Here is a 22,031-nt window from a genome sequence, read left to right as displayed (position 1 = left end):
TCTGCCTGAAATCATCTCCGTAGTTCAAGTGAATTCTCTTAGTTCAGGTTCCTAGTAGCAACACTTGGTAGTCTTTGAACGCTGTCAGCAGATTCTGTTCTTGAATCAGTCCTCAGGGAAGCACTACTGCCTCTGAGCTACAGTTATTACATCTGGCCATGCTGATGGTCAAGTATAACTAGTATAATGTTTAGGTAAGTGAAACACATTTTATTCCTTTTTAACTAGTGACTATTTTCTAAAATTAGGTTACTACATCACCTTACATAGATTTTGTTTTTACATCATAAAATATGTAAACATGATTTTTATTGCTTTAGTAAATATAAACTTTACTACCTAGCCACAGTCTCCAAATTTAAAGTCTAACAGTTGGAGCAAAAAAAGTCTGTACATAGGAGCTCAAGACGATCAAATCTAGAATGTCTATTCATGTTACTCTATGATGTCATCTTTGTCTCTCAGGTCCTCAGTTACATGGATCTACAAAATCTCAAAACAGAAGTGGACCAATCTCTAGAACCAGGCAGGGACCATAGCACGAATGAGGAGAACTTTCTTCGGGCTGCAGGGAACACATGGGAAGATTTCACAAATCAATGTTCAGTCATCTCATGATGCAGACCTTGTATACAAGAGACAACCTGAAACCATCTTTCTGAATTATTTTGGTACAACAGACTGAGAACAGTATCAGCCAAAGATTACATGGGTACTGTTTCTATCTCCAATTACTATCTTCTGTTCAGCATAAGTTAATCACTTCACTGGACAGTAGTTTATAGCCAAAGATGTAACAAATGAATAATTTCCTCCAAATCACTGCTTATGTTGTCTGTTAACAATGATCAGTTCAATTACTACAGCATTCTATCAGACTACATGTACACAAAACGTAGCAAATCGTTTGATAACATTATTATTGGCTTTGGAATACTTCTGCTTGTGTTAATTTCTGGAGAGGTGTACTCACTTGTAAGTCATTTTTAGGAGACAGTTCTGTAAAAAATCACATCACACAGATGTGATTCCTAAAGTTTTCTCTTAGATGTCCAAATCCATAGGCAGATATATATGGCAGGGATGAATAACTAAAAACATAAATGTTGAGCACTGGTATAAAGTAATCCATGTAATAAATAATGAATTTTTTTTTCCCAGGTAGGACAATTCAGCCTTACAACAGCTGCCTAACATCAGGTTATACTTGTGTTCTTCTCAAAGTACTTTAGTGGTCATTCCCCACCCCCAACCCACCCCACCAAATATCACACCTGCCTTGGCAGATTTTCTCCTGCAGGTCTAAGAAATGCAATTTAAAAATTTATAGAATCTTTCTGTTAGTGAGCCAGCAAGACACAACTTCTTAAAATTCCTGAAACCCTGCCGTTCTGTCTAGTATAAACATATGCTAAGAGCGAAAGAAGACAATTTTGACATTCTTCTGATTTTCACACGGACCTTTCCCGAGTGCACTCATGAATGCAGCAATGGTTTTAACTATGGTTTAAACTTATTTAAATTTCGTTGAATTCTGATGATCATTTTGGTTTTAGATCTTCTATTAATCTTCAGAGTTGATAAATTCAAATGATCATAAATTGGGATAATTTTATTGTTTCAAAGTGTTCTAATACTATCATAAGACAGATACAGCAAACAACCTGCATTAAACTGTATTTTTAATACAATTAAAGAGTATTTTTTAACCTATTTGTAATCACAAACTGAAAACGTGTCTTATGCTTACCTCAGATAAATTATGTCCATGAATCTCAGTAACAGAAGGCTTGTTTTATGCATATGGTATTAAATATATTAGCTTACAAATCAGAGATTTTAAGTTGAACAGTCTCTAAGAAATTTTCATATATTCTAATGAACTCATACCAGTTCTACTAAATATAAATGAAAATCTCTGTACTGTTCTCACAAATCAATACCATAAGAACATAACAAACCACTGGATCAAGACAGCTTGCCTTTCAAGGTCAAAGTTAACAAGGCATTTAGCGTCACCCTTTTATAGATGACGAAACAAGTTCTGACAAGCTCAGTAACCTGACTCTAAGGACATTCAGCAGTTACAGAGAGGATTACAGCATCTCTTGCAACTTAAACTAGGCTATCTGCTACAATGCTGGCTAGAACTACTTTTCTTCTCTTTTCTTTATCCTAGGCACCATTCATATACTTAATAAATCATCTTTTAAATGATCATACTGAGATCACTTAAAAAGTCCTGGGAACTTAACAGTCATCTTTCACTTGATTATTTAATCTTATACAATTCTTACAAAAGTGCTTGAAGTAATCTGAACACCTGTTTCTCCTATACACCTCAAGCAAAGAGTGCCAAACTTGGTTGAGGAGGGAAAAAAAAAAGAGAGGACGTATGCAAGAACATTAAAGACTGCAAGCAAACTGGCAAGTATTTGGAAAATAGATGTCCAGCAAGTGTTGAAGGCTAGGTGGAGTACATGTCCTAAAAAACACACACCACTGAATACCCTGAAGCTCACTCCTATGTGGCAAAATAACAATCGCTAAAAGTGGTAGGGACAGATCTGCATTCTAGATAGTTCCTTATACAGAAGACATACAGAAGAGTACTCTCAAGGAAGCATTCACCCTCCTGCTCCCTCAGTGATCATCACCAAACTCCTTCATAGGAGGACCTCACAGAATGTCATCATATTTCTAGGATATACTAAGACCAGGCTGAGAGAGTCTACTTGGTTTAGATAGTTGATCCAAATAATTTAGGCTTGAAAGACAACTTTTCTCAAGAGTTGAGTTGACTTTTTTCTTCAAATCTTGACTGTACCTTCCCTACAAAGGCATCAGTTAACACCTATGGACTTTTGAAGAGAATATTCCATTATTTCTTTTCTTTCTTGAGAGTCGTTTTTTTCCCTCCTCGTTTGGAAGGTTTGCAGTACTTTGCTTCCATCTGAGCCAGAAAATTGTCCATTTCCTTTTGCCGATCCTTTTGTCTGCTCTGTTTAAGAAGTTAAAACACAAGCTTTCAAAACTCAAGACTGTCCACAGAAATAAAGTATTTAGCAGTTGCCAAGGGAGAACAGAGAGATTGCTAGTGGATAAGGGGTTTGTGTTTAGAGTGATGAAGATGTTCTGGAATTAGTGCTGATGATGGTAAAACCTGATCAATATACTAAAAAAACCACTGAATTGTACATTTTAAAGGATGACTGTATGGTTCCTGAATGTCTTAAAAGATGAAAACAAAATGCCTACAATACTATATGAACTCCAAAGAAATACTAGCAGTAAGAAGCAGAAATTGAAAGAAATGGCGGTAAGCTTCACAGACAACCTCACAGTTTACCTGAATGGCTGCTTTCAAGTTATCCACTCCTTCATCAAGCCCCAACTCCTTCCTGCTCATTTCTGCTTCTTTAGCCTCTTCCTGAGCCTAAAACAGAAACTCATGTGAGATACAATGCCAACCTAGCAAATACTAAAAATACACCCTCTTTCCCAAAAGCAAATCTGTTAAGACCATTTCAATTTGAGGATTATATAAATTAAAAGGATAAAATCAAGCAGTAGATCCTCTTTTTCCAATAAGCATTTCTGAGTGTTCCCCATTTGTATTTGCTAGGGGTAAGCAGGTCATTTGATTCCATAAACCATAGGGGGACAGGAAGGAAAACAAAATGCTAGAAGAGCTAAGAAAGGTCACTTAACCAAGGATGCTCTCAAAATGTTGCCAGGACACAGGCACCTCAAATTCCTCCTCTGGAAACCAAATTTATTACATGTGACTTGTGGTAGCCAAGAGTGCAACTCTGGTTTAAAATTTCCCGAGTAGTTAGGATAAACTCTAACAAATTCCGTTTTAACGTTTCTTTAACAGATTTCAAAGCCACCTCCTCTTGCCACATTTTACTAGGGCACTGATTCCAAGAATACCTTGGGAAAGGTTAGTAAGTTCATTCTCCAGGGCAATACCTAAGACTAGGAGAGGCCCCAATCCCCCGAGAATTTTCTAAATAGCAATGAATACTATTAATACTGTGAATGATGATATGTTAGAACCTTGTTACTCTAATGAGTTTCTCCTACCTACTTTCTGTCCTTGAAATCAATTTATTTCTTTTAATATTATTTTTTCTCTAAGTTTGCAGAACTCTTTGTCAAAACTATTCCATTCCCCACTCCACCCCCCAAACTCTAGGGAAGTTTCTCAAGCTAACAGGCTATTACTGAACACAGCTGTGCTCAGCTTCACCTAAAAAAAGTTGCCAACTTAAACTGTCAGCTTGAAATCTAAACAGATGTAGCCTATAAGCCAAAGTGATGATCTTGATACATATTCCACTTCTCTCAACACACTTGTCAGGTTTCTCCTGCACCTTTTTACATAAAAGCCTCAGACTTAACTCCACCTCCAATTCAGCCAAACAAAGTACCCGCCAAAGAGCTACAGTCTTACACTGGTCTGCTCTCCCTGGAGTTCCCATTATGAAAGCCAGGCTGAGGCAAGAGTGACTTTAATACCAGTCCGGTCTTCCCGTAATGACCAGAGGCACAGCTATCTGTTACTTTGAATCTGCTCCCTCCTGAAACCCAGATGTCCTTACCCTCACCAACTCCCCAGTTTAATATGGATGAAAAGGACACACAAACCACAATCCTTGATACTCTACAAAAGTGTACCTCAAAGGGTGTTTGGAAATACACCATTATCAAAATAAACTGGTTTTTGGTTGTTTTTTTTTTTTTCACTCACCCCATCTCCCCATTTTTTTTTGTTTTTTGAATGTATATTCTGGGTCCAACTCAAGAATCGAAGTGAGTGAAGTCACTCAGTCATCTCTGACTCTTTGCGACCCCATGGACAAGCCTACCAGGCTCCTCCATGGTCCAGACGAGTACTGGAATGGGTTGCCATCAAACTGGGCAATACAGGAATTTGAATTAATAAGACATAGTCCTACAGTCTCTCTCACCTTCTCACCCCTTAACCAAGTGACTCACTGTGGAGCCTAGGTATCTGGATTCTGTTACTTTATTGCCTTAGAATGCCTCAGCAAGGTTAAAAGAATTGGCCCATATGAAGAATATTTCAGTGCTAATTTCAAGTGATTATCTAATCCATGCATTAAAATCCTTTTGAGCACAACAGAGTAGGGAAAAAAGTTTCTCTTAATGAACTCATTATGCTCATTTAGTTAGATGGCAACTAGAAGTTAAGCCTTATCTTTATTTCAGCAGTCTTATTTCTATTTTCATTGTTATAAATATCCTCAAATTCTTTTGGGAAGTAGTCAAGATATAAATAGTAAATGGCATTCAAAATCTTACCCTCCTTTTCCTTGCATTCATCTTCTGCTTCGATTCTTTGACAAAGGCATTATAGGATGGGACCTCTCCAGCATCAATGGCTTGTTGAATAATGTGCCTTATCCTGGGTTCTTCTGTGTACTGCACACACAGCACAGACTCCATAATCTGATCCATGTCACCCTTGAAGTCCAGATAGGCCTGTTTAATATCAGTCAGCTCTTCTTCGGAACCTTTGTATGTCTTCTCAAAAGCCTGAATGTCTTCCAGAGATATCTGAACAAATGAGAGACACATGCTGTAACTTTGAATCAGTTTATTTTAAATAACTGGAATACAAGAAAAAACTTAACTCAGGTTTCAAAATATTTCTCCCCAAATACAACAGCTGCTTGAGTTGAAATTGTTGCAAGGAAGCAAATTTTCTATGTTAAAGATTTTCTAGGGTTCTCCCTAGTCCAATCTTTAGAACTGCTAAGCTACACACCAGGAAAATTTAAGTGAAGTTTCCAAAGGTGAGAAGACACCCAGAAAAATACTCAGGCCTTACACCTGGCTTTGTAAAATAAACACATATTATAAAAAAATTTAACATCCCCTTTCACTCCACTCCACACCAACAGATAGTTAAAGGCCCATTTCAGTAAGTGTGTGTATCTCTGTATATACATGCATGTGTTATAACACACATATATACATGGTTCAACAGAACGGTTAGATAAATTTGCCCTTCAAAGAAGTGGGTCTCTCCTAAGGAATGTCTGTGTTGTGGGTGTTTATTAATATTTCGAGACCAAATAAAAAATCCTCATCCTTAATAACACAAAACGCAAAGCCTTAGAGGCATTCAATAAAGGTTTGTTGAATGAGAAATGTTAACGGTCACAAGAAAATCTCCAGAGTTCTTTACCTTTTTAAAGAGTAATCTCCAATAGGCCTCCCAGTCCCGGTCTTGGCTGAGCACATCAGAATCCTCGTCCACTGTTCCCTGTTCATCGTATAATGTTCTCTGTTCTTTGTCACTCAGAACGGAGTAGACCTTCCCAAGGATCTGCGGGAAAGAGTACACTAAAATCACCCCTCCGCCTCTCACTGAAACCGCGCCGCGAGAAATAAAGATTAGAAAACGCCAGGCCGGGTTCGGCTCACTCCACTCCGGGAGAGGCCGGGCGGTCATAAGACGGAGCGAAGGCCGGGCGGCCGGTGGATAGAGTCTAGCGCACCTGGAAGCGGTGGGTGGCGTCTTCCTTGTCGCCCTCGCCCACCCGATCCGGGTGCACCTGCAGGGACACCTTGTGATAGCCGCGTCGGACCTCGCTGTCTGAGGCCTCGCGCCGCACGCCCAATACTTGGTAAAGGTCGGCGGTGCCGAATAGTTCTTCGCACAGTTCCAGAAGCCCCATGGTCGGCAGCGGTGCAAAGGGGCGGCGGGCTCAGCGAAAACACCTGAACCCAGCTACACTGAGTAAAGCTCAAGAGCGCCTACCTTTTCCCGCGCAAAAAGCCCGAGGCGCTAGCGTCACAAGAGGCGCCGGAAGAGGCGGGGCCACGACGCCGCACTTTACGGCCGTCGAGACATGGGGGCGTGGCCAAGCTGGGGACGGCCGGGATTGAGGCGGTGAGTCTAACACCGAAATCTCCTTCCGCAAATTCTCTCAGCCCCGGCCATCCTCCCCTTACTCTGAAAACCTCATCTCTACCTTTTCCCCAATGTCCCAGCTCAGTTTATGTAACAATGTAAACGTTCATATTAGGTTTAACCTAGCGCTGCTTTCTGCTTTTTTTCCCAGTAAAAAACAGCGTAACATGAGCATTTGGCAATCTCATGTGGTTTAAATTTGGGGATCACAAGAGATTGTGGAAAATTCTTAACAGATGGGAGTATCAGACAACCTTACCTGCCTCTTGAAAAACCTGTATGGGCTTCACTGTAGCTCACACGGTGAAGAATCGGCCTGCAATGGAGACCTGGGTTCGATACCCCAGCGGGGAAGATCCACTGAAGACAGGAATGGCAACCCACTCCTGTATTCCTGCCTGGAGAATTCCATGGACCGAACAGAGGGGCCTGGCAGGCTACAGCCCATGGAGTGGCAGAATCAGACAAGACTGAGCGATTAACTACACTACTACAAGAAGCAATAGTTAGAACCAGACGTGGAACAATGGGCTGGTTCCAAACTGGGAAAGGAGTCAGTCAAGACTGTAAATTGTCACCCTTATTTAACTTATATGCAGAGTAAATCATGCAAAATGCTGGGCTGGGTGTATCACAAGCTGGAATCAGGACTGCAGGGAGAAATATCAAAAACCTCAGATATGTAGAGAACATCACCCTAATAGCAGAAAGTGAAGAACTAAAGAGTCACTTGATGAGGGTTAAAGAGAGTGAAAAAGCTGGCTTAAAACTAAACGTTCAAAAAACCAAGATATGACATCCAGTCCCATCACTTCATGGCAAATAGACAGGGAAAAAATGGAAACAGTGACTGATTTTTTCTTTGGCTCCAAAATCACTGCAGGTGGTGACTGTAGCTATACAATTAAAAGACGCTTGCTCCTTGGAAGAAAAGCTACGAAAAACCTAGACAGTATTAAAAAAGCTAAGTGCTGAAGAATTGATACTTTCAAACTGTAGTGCTGGAGAAGACTCTTGAGAGTCCCTTGGACAGCACGGTGATCAAACCAGTCAATCCTAAAGGAAATCAACCCTGAAAATTCATTGGAAGGACTGATGCTGAAGTGCCAATTATTTGACCACCTGATGTGACGAGCCGACAAACTGGAAAAGACCCCAATGCTGACAAAGTCGGAGGGCATGAAGAGAAGGGGACAACAGAGGATGAGATGGTTGGATGGCATCATTGACTCAACAGACATGAGTTTGAGCAAACTCTGGGAGATAGTGAAGGATAGGCATGCTACAGTGCATGAGGTCGTGAAGAGTCGGACACGACTGAGTGACTGAAGTTGGGACTGCTAGGCAGGGACTTTCCCTTGAGCCCTGCAATTTAAAAAACCTACATTAAACAAAAAGCACAAAATACCAGTCTTCTAAAAATTATCTAATTGATAGAACTTCTAGATTTGACATTTTTTACAGAATCATTTCCATTCACCTTCCAGTCCCTGAATCACCTTCCACTTAGGTGGAGAAAACATGATCCAAACCCCCATCTTGATAAAAATATAAGCTTTAGAAACAAAGGCTTTCTAAAGTGCAGACGTGGGTTTGAGTATGTTGGATTTGAGATGGTAGCAAGACAGACAGATGCAATCATCCAAGAATTCGTAAAAAATCTGGTTCTGGAAATCCAAAGCAAGAGTAGGACTAGAGGAAACTTTGGAAATCAGGGAGAGGATGAGCTTACACAGAAGTTTCCATAAGTGTGTCTTAAATAAAAGACAGACCAGGGCACAGAGTGAATATACGAATTGGCAGAAATTCAACAGCTCAAAATAATACCTATTTCACATCAGTTCCCTTCATCGGTCAATACTTTCCAGAATTACATTCTCCTCTACTCTGCCAGTTAAGGTTTCTCCAAAGACCTCAAACTCTCCAGGATAGACTGTTCTCCTTTAAACTTTGAAATGGTTTTCAAAGCATTTCTTTTTCCTACCTTCAAGATCAAACTCCCATAAAGTCAGTTGCTCTCTGCCTGTCCTGCCTTTAAAGCCTCCCCAAAGCAAGTGGAGGCCATCCAGTGACAACTCAGAGAGCCCTGATGACCTGAGTTTGAGGTGGCTGGCAATTATTCTCAGAATATAAAACTGAGGATAGGTTGGTACAACAATAAGGCTTTACAATCTCCTATATAAATCTCCCATATTTTAGTTTTAAACCAGATTATATAATTTATATTATTCAGAATGATGACTAAAGCCATCTAACCCTGCTACAGTTATGGTGGAACAGATAACAGGCTTTGGGGGGACACAACTAGTCATTTATATTAACAAACTACGGTGCTGCTGCTAAGTCACTTCAGTCGTGTCCGACTCTGTGTGACCCCATAGACGGCAGCCCACCAGGCTCCCCCATCCCTGGGATTCTCCAGGCAAGAACACTGGAGTGGGTTGCCATTTCCTTCTCCAATGCATGAAAGTGAAAAGTGAAAGGGAAGTTGCTCAGTCGTGTCCGACTCTTCACAACCACATGGACCACAGCCCACCAGGCTCCTCTGTCCATGGCATTTTCCAGGCAAGAGTACTGGAGTGGGGTGCGATCGCCTTCTCTGACAAACCATGATACCTCAACCTAATTTTGTCACTGACTTTTAAAAGTAGACTTTTGAAAAGCCCTTTATCTTTACTCACTACCCCCACTATAGACATAACATGTTGGAAAGGGCTCTCCAGGTAGGAACATCGGGGTCTGACTCTGTTCTGCCCAATACTTGGCCTTGACCGAGTTTCTACTTCTGAACCTCAGCTTCCCCACTGATAAACTGGAGACAATCCTACCTAATTTCATGATACCTTATAATTCTCACAAATAACCTTGCATGGAAGTTGTACATAGGTACTTTACTTTCTTCCAGGCATTCTTTCTTTAAAAAGTAGATTATTAGAGCCTAAAAGCATGTAACAAACTACCTTTGTAAATTTGAGATTGTATGTTGACAAGACAATGTAAATCTGCAATTACAAAAACCGTAAGTGAAGTAATCATATTCTTGAGTTGGTGGGATGACCATAAATGATTAAACAAGGACTACTTGGAGAGGACAGACATGCTGGTTGGGGACTTTGAAACAGGGAAATCTTGGAAGGTAGTAGGCTATAAAGTTGCCCAGGGGACCCAGAGTCCAATCTACACCACAACCACTGTCTTTCCCCTGAAGAAGGCTGAAAGAATTAATTAGTATCTATAACTAGCTTTATGTCGGTCAAGAACAAACTTCTCCCTGGGCTCTGTTCAGATCAGGCCAGATGATCATGGATGACTTAAAAAATTCCATTTATTCACCTCTAAATATAATAAAACTAAGAGTTCTGCACAAACATTTTAAGAGGACTTCAAGTTCGTTCCCACTGCTATGTTCACTGAAGTCAGTTCTCTTTTGTTTCTGTAGCCTCTGTATCTGTTTTCTGAGCCGCTAAGAGGACTTCTTGTGCCCGTTTCCGTCGCAGCCTCTCAGCATTTGTGATCACCATCGGGTGCAGAGGGAAAAAGCCAGAAAGACCTAAAAGTAACAGGATTTTCATTCATTATAACAATACAAACTAATGTTTACCTGGGAACTCAGTCTCACTGAACTGAAGTCTAACAGAGATTTGATCCAAGATAAAGATTCAAAACAAATTCCTCACTAGCCAAAATGTTTTCACCTCTTCCCCCAGCTCCCTTCCTTCCATTTACTGCAAGATCACAATGGATGTTGTCTACTTCTTAACACTATTTTCCTTACTTGAAAAAATCATCGACTGACAATCATGCAAGACACACCATTCCCCTTCTTTTTTTTAGCATAAAATCTCAGTCATCCAAAAAGTCTCATGAAGTCTCTACAAAAGGACTCTCCAGATTTCAACTGGCAACTAGATCAATTTCAGTTCTCCCTCCAGTCCTGATTAGCCTGATTAGTGAATATCATTCTTAATTCTCATCATCTTGGAAATGACTTCAATTTAAAATCCCCTCAAAGAGGTAAGGCTTAGCTGAGTTACCCAGAAGCTTTTCCACAGGCTTTGAGAGGTGGGCTCCACAGCCAATCCAATGCCGGATCCGGTCCAGGTTGAGAGCAACGAGTTTCTCTCCATGGCTGTTGGGCATTGGATCATAGGAGCCCAGCTGCTCTACGAAACGGCCATCCCTGGGACACTTGTTGTGAGCAGCCACGATGCGGTAGAAAGGCCTGTTGGTACAGCCACCGAGCGCAAGGCGGATGGTTAAGTGGCCTCCACGGTAGGCCTTGCAAAGGACAGTAGCTGTAGACAAATAAGTGGTTAAGACACAAGAATCGAGAGCACAAAATGCAGAAAAGGAAATGAGACAACCCCCTTCACCCACTGAAATGTCCTTGCTGCTGCTGCTTAGTCGCTTTAGTCGTGTCCAACTCTGTACGACCCTATGGACTGCAGCCAGCCAGGCTCCTCTGTCCATGGGATTCTCTAGGCAGACTGTTGGAGTGGGTTGCCCGTGCCCTCCACCAGGGGATCGTCCCGATCCAGGAATCGAACCAGGGTCTCCTGCACTGCAGGCAGATTCTTTACCTCTGAGCCACCAGGGAAGCCCAAAATGTCCTTCCTTTCAACCAATTCTTGTCAGTCTGACTCAGAAACCCTTTCTTTGTGAAACTCCTCTTAAACACTCCAGCTATACCCATCGCACTCAACACAGGCCTGATATTTACTGTCTCTGGAACAAGCTGAAGCCCGGCTGCCTCATCTAGAAAATGAACGCCATTTATCTCAAAGGAGTTCAGCGAAAACTTTAAAAGCAAACAAGAAAACCACTGAGGGCAGAATCAAACGTGTGCACTTTCAGGTACGGACTGTCTCTAGCTCGTCTAGGAGAGCGCAGCTCCAGTCAGTCCACACTCCCTCTTATCCCCACGACCGCCCGGAAGGTCTCCCGAGGCCCCCAGCACTCACTGAGCTGGACCATGGCGCAACCGGCGGGCCCCTGGGCCTGTGCGCCAGTTGCGACGCCTCGGAGCTTCCCGGAGCCGGAGCGAAACCGCTCTACAGCCTCCGGCTGCGCGAACAACCCGCCAGAAAACTCAACGCTGAAGAACCGCGGACTTCGACACTCCCCTACCCGAGCCCAGGCACCCTGGTACCGGAAGCGAATGGTCCACTCGCCCCGCCTCTTCCGGCCCCTTCCCTGCACTTCCGTAACACAACACGGACAGCCCTAAGGTATCTTAACTGCCACAAAGAAGGAGCGGTACAACTTGGGAATGCCCTGCGAGCCGAGCCCGGTGGGATCTCCGGCCCTCACTGCCCTGTGGGTCTCTGCCCAAGGGAGGAATACTGGGAGAATCCCGGGAAGGGGGGAAGTGAAAGTGTTAGTCACTCAGCCGTGTCCGACTCTTTGCGACCCTATCATCGTACCCCGCCAGGCTCCTGGGTCCATGCGATTTCCCAGGCAAGAATACTGGAGTGGGTTGCATTCTTCCCTCAAGGGGATATTCCTGACCCAGGGATCAAACCCGGGTCTTACCTATTGCGGCAAATTCTTTACCGCTTTGAGACCAGCAGAGAAGGCCACCATCCATCCTTCCACCAGATGTTTTCCGAGCACCAGTTAGGACCTAGGCGCAGTGCCAGAGAACGCAAAGATGAAAGAGGGCTGTCCTTGCCCCTAGGCAGCTGACAGTCCTGGGGTGAGCAGAAGAGAAGGTGAATCTGGTAATTCCTCAGGAAGACTTCATAAAGGAGGTAGCATTAGGGCTGAAACTAGAGAAGAACTGTAAATGAATGATTTTGTCCTGTGTTTACCAATGTGCCTCTCACTTTCCCTCCTGTTTTTCCATGTCCCTCTTATTCTCTCAGTGTCCTCCTTTAAAAAATAAAGACAGGAAGCCTTTATTTTTGGTTTTGCTGTGCACTGATCCAAGAGGACAAGGGTGAGGTATGGTTCCTTTGTCATTTCTAGCCCTAGAATAACGGCCTCAATTGTGAGGAGTTTTACATCTGTTACATAGTAATGGATTCTTCATAGAGCCCTTGTGATTTACATCCATGAAGATACTGTCAGCAAAGACCACTCGATTCAGCTTCTCTGTTCACTGTTAGATCTGGGCACAACTCATGTGCTCTTTGCCCTAATGCAGTGACCCAGCACAGCATTCTTCCTTTCCACCCACCTTAGAAAATGATGCCTTAATTCCTAAGTTCCAGTAAGTGAACCTGGTCACAGACCTTAGCAGTTGACTTCCTACAGGAGTAATTCTGATAAGCTTTCACTAATAATTAACATACTATACCTTACTTACACACACACACACACACACAAATAGTTATATTCTTATGTATATCTCAGCATACAATAACAGATGAATTCTGAGTTTTTTATTTAGATTTTTTTCTATTGCCATCCAGTTAACTGTCAAACAGTAAAACATCCAGTAACAATAGCCATTCAGTAAGACAATGGAAATAAATGAATGGGTATCAGTTATATTGATGATCATTTCTTTCTTTATCCTCAGTCTTCATTCTGGTGAAACATCCAGGGTTTAATTTTTCTTGGAAAGAAAGGAGCTCAGCATCCCATACAGAAAATTCTTCAGGTAGAAGGATGTCAGAAAGATGGATTTCCAAAGCCAACCGTCTCCTGAACCATGTGGAGCTCTGCAAGCAGATTCTCGTCTTTCAGTTTTAACTGCATAAGAGGTAGAAGGGAAGAACACATACGTCACACCTGACTTAGCTATGTGGAGACTCCTTATTTGTGGGGCCACAGCTAAAGAACATAGTTCCTCAGGTTGGAATTGACTCTTCCTATATTCTGTTTCATGGTAACTCCATTAAAAAGTCTCAGAACACTGTGCTGGTTACATGGAAGTGTTCACTTTACAAAAATTTACATAGTATGAATGCTCACAATTTGTACATTTTTTGTGTAAAAAAAAAGTTTATTTTTAAAAAGTTTACCCTAATACCCAAATATATTCTTAACTAATGTATAATACTGTTTGGCAGGTGAGAGACAGGAATAAAATACATAGGAATCAAAACCATTAGATTTGAATTTAATTTTAAAGTCTCAATGTGTAATGGACACATCTGGTTGCCTACAAATCCACTCTCTTCTTTTACTAACAAAATGTTCATTTGTTTTCAGGACAGCAATGTAAGCAACTAAAAAGCAACAGAGTAGCAGCAGCTAACAGTAATTTCAATTGTGATCAATGAAATGTAAGCTAAAGTCACATCTCTTTAAAGGGAGGTGAAATAGCTAGTGTGGCCCTTTTGTCCTTTGCCTACTTTGTTCTTTACTGTACTTGAAATATGCATGTGATAGCTTCAGGTACAATGGCTGTCTTGCAACTGTGAGGGCTGGAAACTTCATGTTATGACTGGTGAAGCAGAAAGAAAGAGGTTGGGTTTCTGTTAACACTGTGGAGCTGTGGTACCAGTATGTTCTGGACTTTTCATTAGATGAGAAAAAATAAAACTCCTAATTTGTTTAAGCTACTGGCTTCCAAGTCACATTATTTGCAATCATAACCAATAGACTAGACCAGGGATTCACAAGCAATAGCTCATGAGCCAAATCTAGCCTGCTGCCTGTTTTTGTTAAGTAAAGTTTTATTCGAAATACAGCTGTGCTCATTGGTTTGCATATTGTCTGTAGCTGCTTTTGCACTACAAGGGCACAGTGTGGTAGCTACAAGAGAGACCACAGGGCCCACAAATCCTATTTTGCCTTTTACAGAAAAATTTGCTGACTGCTGGACTAGAACACCACCTTCACTTTGTATGTGAGGATAATGAGGCCCATGGAGGGTAAAGAAAAGATCTCCCATGGTAATATGTGGGTTATGGCAAAGATGGTTAAGAAAGTCCTCTAGAAAAATCTTCGTGTCGTGAAGTGCCGTGAAGTCAAGTCTTGAATTAAGCCAGCACCTTCCTCCTAGCATTCCCAATGTCAGTATACTAAAAATAGCAAAGGTATCTGCATCGTACCTTCATCGTGTACTTGTAGGCCTGCTCAGCTTCCAGTTGCCGTCCAGCCTGAAAAAACAGCACAATTTAGTGATGAAGATATACCATAATCATTAAACGGAGAAGGCACACTGCCGCCATTGCTGCCTAAAGCAGAAGATTCCACAGCTTCTTGGTTAAGAACCTCTGAATGAAAAGCGGAAGCAGGAAAATGAAAGGTGGTGGGGAAACCAGATAGTAAATATAATATATACTTATAAATAAATATATATATATATATATATATTCCTCCTTCATTTCAAATAGCTGAAAGACAACTTGGCCTTTTCTTTTTCCTGAAAGCACCATAAGTCATTTGTTCCTCTTAGTATTGAAGCTATTCTGTTAATATTAGCTAACACACATAGCACTTGCTTTGTAGTTTACATTGTTTTAATCACTTACACTTTTAAAGTGCTTTACTTTCATATATACCACTATTATTTACATTTATATTGTATATCATTTACATGCCACTATTATTTATAATTCCCAGTTTACACATAGAGAAGTCTGGGCACAGAAAAGATAAATAACTTGCCAGGGTTATTAAGCTAGTAAGTGGAGGAGCCGGGTATTAAAACAATACAGCCTGGCTCCAGAGTCCAAGTTTTTAACTGCTAAAATTTATCCCATCGTGGAAGAAGCAGATACTGGCATTACTTGCATGTAGATCTGGATATGAAGGGAGAATACTACTTCTCCTAGTTACTTCTTGTATGAAGTACTCATGTAAGACTTAAATGAGATAATATGACTTCACTAATAGACTTCACTCAGCATCTGTTGGATCATCAAAAAAGCATGAGAGAGTTCCCCAAAAACATCTGCTTTACTGACAATGCCAAAGCCTTTGATGGTGTGGATCACAACAAACTATGGAAAATTCTGAAAGAGATGGGAATACCAGACCACCTGACCTGCCTCCTGAGAAATCTTATGCAGGTCAAAAAGCAACAGTTAGAACTGGACATGGAACAACAGACTGGTTCCAAATTGGGAAAGGAGTATGTCAAGGCTGTATATTGTCAGTTCAGTTCAGTTCAGTCGCTCAGTCGTGTCCGACTCTTTGTGACCCCATAGACTGCAGCACGCCTGGCCTCCTTGTCCAACACCAACTCCCGGAGCCTACCCAAACTCATGTCCATTGAATTGGTGATGCCATCCAACCATCTCATCCTCTGTCATCCCCTTCTCCTCCTGCCTTTAATCTTTCCCACCATTACGGTCTTTTCAAATGAGTCAGCTCTCCGTATCAGGTAGCCAAAGGACTGGAGTTTCAGCTTCAACATCAGTCCTTCCAATGAACACCCAGGACTGATCTCCTTTAGGATGGACTGGTTGGATATCCTTGCAGTCCAAGGGACTCTCAAGAGTCTTCTCTAACACCACAGTTCAAAAGCATCAATTCTTCTGTGCTCAGCTTTCTTCACAGTCCAACACTCACATCCATACATGACTACTGGAGAAACCATAGCCTTGACTAGACGGACCTTTGTTGGCAAAATAATGTCTCTGCTTTTTAATATGCTGTCTAGGTTGGTCATAACTTTCCTTCCAAGGAGTAAGCGTCTTTTTAATTCCTGGCTGCAGTCACCATCTGCAGTGATTTTGGAGCCCCCAAAAATAAAGTCTGACACTGTTTCCACTGTTCCCCATCTACTTCCCATGAAGTGATGGGACCAGATGCCATGATCTTTGTTTTCTGAATGTTGAGCTTTAAGCCAACTTTTTCACTCTTTAGTTCCTCTTCACTTTCTGCCATAAGGGTGGTGTTATCTGCATATCTGAGGTTATTGATATTTCTCCCGGCAATCTTGATTCCAGCTTGTGCCTCTTCCAGCCCAGCGTTTCTCATTATGTACTCTGCATATAAGTTAAATAAGCACAGTGACAATATACAGCCTTGACATACTCCTTTTCCTATTTGGAACCAGTCTGTTGTTCCATGTCCAGTTCTAACTGTTGCTTCCTGACCTGCATATAGGTTTCTCAAGAGGCAGGTCAAGTGGTCCCATCTCTTGCAGAATTTTCCATAGTTTACTGTGATCCGCACAGTCAAAGGCTTTGGCATAGTCAATAAAGCAGAAATAGATGTTTTTCTGGAACTCTCTTGCTTTTTCCATGATCCAGCAGATGTTGGCAATTTGATCTCTGGTTCCTCGGCCTTTTCTAAAACCAGCTTGAACATCTGGAAGTTCACGGTTCACGTATTGCTGAAGCCTGGCTTGGAGAATTTTGAGCATTATTTTACTAGCGTGTGAGATGAGTGCAATTGTGTGGTTGTTTGAGCATTCTTTGGGATTGGAATGAAAACTGACCTTTTCCAGTCCTGTGGCCACTGCTGAGTTTTCCAAATTTGCTGGCATAGAGTGTAGCACTTTCTCAGCATCATCTTTTAGGATTGGAAATAGTCCAACTGGAGTTCCATCACCTCCACTAGCTTTGTTCGTAGTGATGCTTTCTAAGGCCCACTTGACTTCACATTCCAGGATGTCTGGCTCTAGGTGAGCGATCGCACCATCGTGATTATCTGGGTCGTGAAGATCTTTTTTGTACACTTCTGTATTCTTGCCACCTCTTCTTAATATCTTCTGCTTCTGTTAGGTCCATACCACTTCTGTCCTTTATCGAGCCCATCTTTGCATGAAATATTCCCTTAGTATTTCTAATTCTCTTGAAGAGATCTTTAGTCTTTCCCATTCTGTTGTTTTCCTCTACTTCTTTACATTGATTGCTGAGGAAGGCTTTCTTATCTCTCCTTGCTATTCTTTGGAACTCTGCATTCAGATGCTTATATCTTTCCTTTTCTCCTTTGCTTTTCACTTCTCTTCTTTTCACAGCTATTTATAAGTCCTCCTCAGACAGCCATTTTCCTTTTTTTGCATTTCTTTTCCATGGGAATCGTCTTGATCCCTGTCTCCTGTACTTACATATCCTTAATTTTTTCCATGTTTTATCAATCAGTTTCTGAGCAAAGTGTATTGAAATCTTGCATTTTAGCTTATAGATGAAGAAACTGAGGCCCAGCAAGTTTAAATAAATTGTCCAGGATCCCACAGCTAGTTGTGGCAGAGCTGGGGTAAGAGCTCATGTATTCCTCATACTGATATTTACTCCAAAGAGAAAATTCAATCATTTTTATTTTGTTAGTTTCTCTTATAATCACAATATCCCCTGTTGGTTCTGTATTATGTTGGCCAACAAAAAATTGAGGGCCACTCTCATCATTCCCAATTTGAATCTTAGGCTAATGTGCAAGTTATTGAAGCAAGTTATTTTAATTATGAGAGGGTTATTTCCTACAGGTTAAGGAGCTATCACAAATTTCCACCCTTAGCCAGCAGTTCAACAGGAAGGAATGATTCAGAAACAGTATAAGAGAATCTCCTTTGCTGGTATCTGACCTTGTTACATTCTGATACAATATCACTCCCATTTGTAATTCTTTTAAATGAAAACTACTTTAATGAAACAGGAACTCAGGTCATTAAATATAACTAAATACATTTAACATATAAACACCATGCCTTTCCTGATTAGTTTGGTAGAGCTGAGGTAAGAACTCAGGTAAATATCTAATCTATCTTTCTGAATAGCTAAACTATCTATCTGAATTCTGCTCTCAGAGAAAAATGTCAGAGACAATTACGAAGAAGAATGCTTCACAGCTTTGGGTACATGTTTTAAATGATAGGACTTTTGGGGAAAATAGCTTCAGTCTATCAGAGATTTCTGTTGTTGGTAATTCATTTATGTCTATACCCTTATAGGCTACTTTGCATTTTTTTTAATCACTGGATTTTTATATCACTTTTATAGACCATATCCTACATTTTTGGTAGATCCAGAGCATAAATGGCATGACTATACAATTCCCAGACTTGAGGTCCTAAACATGAGAGGGTGCTAAAAGGAGGGCAGAAGGAGAACCTCTCTTCCCCAAGTCTAATCTGCCATCCCATTGCATAACCCTTGCACATCTCCTAACTACAGCCCCAGACCACAATCTGATCTGTACATGCTCCTTCATCTTGGGGCAGGGCACACATTGGGCTGGGCTTGGTTTGTGTGGCTTGGGGTTGGGCCTGATGAACAGCTCAAAAATGTCGCATGGAGCCCACTCCACCTGAAACCCCCACTGGTGGTCAATTCCAGTCCACCCTCTTTACCACTCACCTGAGACCACCAAATCCAAGTGCCTCACTTCTATTTTTAGAATCTCCTTTCCAGACAAACACACCTAAGCATATAATTTTCAGGCACATTTTAAGGAGAAGCTTCCCAGACATGGCCCCTCCTTCATCACCAGCATAATGACCAAATCTAAGCTCACCAGACCTCAACTATCATGAATTGATGGCCTTCCCACTATCCCTTTCTTTACTTGGCCCCTCACCTCTCTGCCCAAGGACACAGTGTAAGGATAATAAACACTCACCTTCAGGCAGACCAGAGCCAGATATGCCCACACTTCAGCATTGTAGTTGTTCAAAGCATTGGCTTCAGAGAGAGCATCCTCAGCCTCTGTGAGCTCCTCCAGCTTGAAAAGAAAAGAAGATATGTGATTTGTTAAGTCAGAGTAATTTCCACTTAAGCCAGCTAGAAGCTGTTTGGCTGAAAATGCTATGTCCAAATAACTGGTGTATGTGTGACCCATACTAATAATTTTCAACTTAAAAAAAATTTAGCAACAGAAATCATTGTTCAAACAAAATCTTTTGTGGTGGTGTTCCAATATATGAGGCTTCCCTGGTGGCTCAGAGGTTAAAGCATCTGCCTGCAATGCAGGAGACCTGGGTTTGATCCCTGGGTCGGGAAGATCCCCTGGAGAAGGAAATGGCAACCCACTCCAGTATTCTTGCCTGGAGAATCCCATGGACGGAGGAGCCTAGTGGGCTACAGTCCATGGGGTCGCAGAGTCAGACACGACTGAGCGATGTGAACGAGTTAAAAGTAGAACTGCTTTGATTAAAAAGTCAGGTAGGGGACTTCCCTGGTGGTCTGGTGGTTAAGAATTCACCTTCCAGTGCAGGGGATGTGGGTTCGATTCCTGCTGGGGGACTAAGATCCCACATGCCATGAGACAACTGAGCCCTCTCACCACAACTAGAGAGAAGCGTACTTCCACGAGGAAGAGCCCATGCACTGCAAAGATCCCACATGGCACAACAAAGATTCCACATGCTGCCACTAAGACCACTGCTGCTGCTGCTAAGTCGCTTCAGTCGTGTCCAACTCTGTGCGACCCCATAGATGGCAGCCCACCAGGCTCCCCTGTCCCTGGGATTCTCCAGGCAAGAACACTGGAGTCGGTTGCCATTTCCTTCTCCAATGCATGAAGGTGAAAAAAAAAGTGAAGTCGCTCAGTCATGTCTGACTCTTAGCGACCCCATGGACTGTAGCCTACCAGGCTCCTCCGTCCATGGGATTTTCCAGGCAAGAGTACTGGAGTGGGATGCCATTGCCTTCTCCACTAAGACCACATGTGACCAAAAATAAGTAAGTAAATAAAGAACATGCAGAAAAAAATACTACTGAAAAAAAAAATCAGGTAAGGGAATCTGGAGCCCTGTCTGCTGGGCTCTCAATTTATACCCCTCTTCTTCCCTCTCTCTACAGCAGGCCCATGAGGGCTTCCATGCCCCATGGAGCTTCAGGTGCCAGGGTTGGAAAAATCACAAGTATTCTCTATTATGTGTGCATCATTCAGTGATTTCCCTGCACACAATGGGATGTCAGACACATCTGTAGTTGTTTCATTTACATCATGTATCCCTTTCTTAAGTTAAAATCCTATTAGTCTGTCAAATTACTATTGGTCAGAAAGGTTCTCTTTCCCCTAACATTAGTTATTGATAGCATAATCTTGAGCAATCTATAAAGTATTCAGAGATTCTAGGGTGCTCCCTGAGGTCTGGGCACATGGATATCATTGTTGCCCCTAATATGGTGAGTTTGCTTTGTAAAATCTTCCAAAAGGCCACCTAAGGAAAGGATAAGATACTTCTCTCTCCCTAGTAAACTGCTGTTCATTATCCTGTTTTATAAAAGATGATAATTGGTTTCTAGGCCCAAGACAATATGAACAGTGGCCTTTCAAAAATGCCCATACATTTTCCCATACTTTAAATGTCTTGGAGATATTAATTATTTAATCAACTTATACTTGCTAAGGCTTTACTCTGTGCCAGGCAATATGCTAGATAATTTGAATAAAAGAAAAAAATACAATCTTTGTCCTCAAATACAAAAGAAAAAAATATAACCTTTGCCCTTTTATGACAGATCTATAAAAAATTAAGACAAAATGAAAACTCAAACACATGAAGAGTCCTGATACAAAATAAGCACCCACACACACATATACGTGTATGTATGTATAATTTAGTGGAGGGACAGAGAAATAATTCTTCCTGAGAGTAAAGGATGGCTTCAGAGAAGAAACATTGCTAAAGTCAATCTCAGCAAATAAAGAGCTGTTAGCTGTATTTCAAGGCATTCCGGATAAGAGGAATTTCATATACAGAAGCATGGAGGCTTCGGAGAGAATGGCATGCTCAGGAAACTCTAAATAAACCTGTGTGGCTGGAGAAGAGATGGGTGGGGGAGAGAGAAATAAGGTGAGAGAGAAAGAGAAAGAGAACAAAGGAAGTGATAACACTGAGAGGATTAGGGAGAGACCAGATCAATTTTTTAAAAATCTGATTATTATTCTGAAACAAGGGGTAGTATTGAAGGGTTTAAATAGGGAAGTAATAGGCATCTGCATATTTTAAAGACCACTTTGATAAAAACAGCAGCAGATGAATTGAGGGAGAACAGGAGACCAGCCTAGCAAGTAAAGGGGATAAAGCTTGAATTAGAGCAGCAAAAGTAGGATGAAGAGGATAGAACAGACTCGAGAGACATTTAGGAGGCAAAATTAATAGGATATTCGATGCCTAATTAGAAGTAATGGAAGTAGACTAGGATAGCTTGTAAGTTTCTGGTTTGGTTGACAGAGTTCATTTAGTCCCATTCACTAAGATAGGGAATAAAGGGGAACGTACAGGCTTAAG

The 22,031-nt window shown here is 41.6% G+C and overlaps 4 protein-coding genes and 1 long non-coding RNA gene across 8 annotated transcripts in view; 2 read left to right on the top strand and 3 right to left on the bottom strand.

The window, feature by feature from the left end:
* The window catches only part of FAM149B1 (family with sequence similarity 149 member B1), a 54,162-nt gene extending 52,435 nt beyond the window's left edge, over positions 1-1,727 (top strand). For all 3 annotated transcript variants that reach the window (XM_018042173.1, XM_018042175.1, XM_018042174.1), the window contains one exon: positions 466-1,727. In XM_018042173.1, the coding sequence (XP_017897662.1) occupies positions 466-539 (74 nt within the window). In that variant the 3' untranslated portion in view covers positions 540-1,727. The remainder of the gene's footprint in view (positions 1-465) is intronic.
* Positions 1,560-7,308, bottom strand: DNAJC9 (DnaJ heat shock protein family (Hsp40) member C9). The gene is made up of 5 exons (XM_005699196.3): positions 6,534-7,308; positions 6,221-6,361; positions 5,332-5,586; positions 3,350-3,436; positions 1,560-3,001 (listed from the first exon to the last, which is right to left on the bottom strand). Exons 1-5 carry the CDS (start codon positions 6,711-6,713, stop codon positions 2,882-2,884), a joined length of 783 nt encoding a protein of 260 aa, XP_005699253.1. The 5' UTR covers positions 6,714-7,308; the 3' UTR covers positions 1,560-2,881.
* On the bottom strand, positions 10,257-12,119 carry MRPS16 (mitochondrial ribosomal protein S16). Its single transcript, XM_005699200.3, has 3 exons — positions 11,911-12,119; positions 10,984-11,244; positions 10,257-10,499 (listed from the first exon to the last, which is right to left on the bottom strand). Exons 1-3 carry the CDS (start codon positions 11,921-11,923, stop codon positions 10,366-10,368), a joined length of 408 nt encoding a protein of 135 aa, XP_005699257.1. The 5' UTR covers positions 11,924-12,119; the 3' UTR covers positions 10,257-10,365.
* On the top strand, positions 12,127-14,923 carry LOC102183395. Of its 2 annotated transcripts, none has more exons than XR_311181.3 (3): positions 12,127-12,177; positions 12,814-12,892; positions 13,473-14,922. It is a non-coding gene; the product is annotated as an uncharacterized LOC102183395 (long non-coding RNA). The 2 variants fall into 2 exon arrangements; XR_001297405.2 differs by having other exon boundaries at positions 12,132-12,265; positions 13,473-14,923.
* Positions 12,899-22,031, bottom strand: part of CFAP70 (cilia and flagella associated protein 70) — an 80,104-nt gene continuing 70,971 nt past the window's right edge. Inside the window, exons 26-28 of the mRNA XM_005699201.3 lie at positions 19,412-19,513; positions 14,953-15,000; positions 12,899-13,645 (exon numbers count right to left, since the gene is read on the bottom strand). Coding sequence (XP_005699258.1) covers positions 13,565-13,645; positions 14,953-15,000; positions 19,412-19,513 — 231 coding nt within the window. The 3' untranslated portion in view covers positions 12,899-13,564. The remainder of the gene's footprint in view (positions 13,646-14,952; positions 15,001-19,411; positions 19,514-22,031) is intronic.

Source organism: Capra hircus, chromosome 28, assembly GCF_001704415.2.
Source record: "Capra hircus breed San Clemente chromosome 28, ASM170441v1, whole genome shotgun sequence".
NCBI lineage: Eukaryota > Metazoa > Chordata > Mammalia > Artiodactyla > Bovidae > Capra > Capra hircus.
Note: the sequence above shows the minus strand (reverse complement) of the source record. Positions and strands in the feature narration are given on the sequence as shown.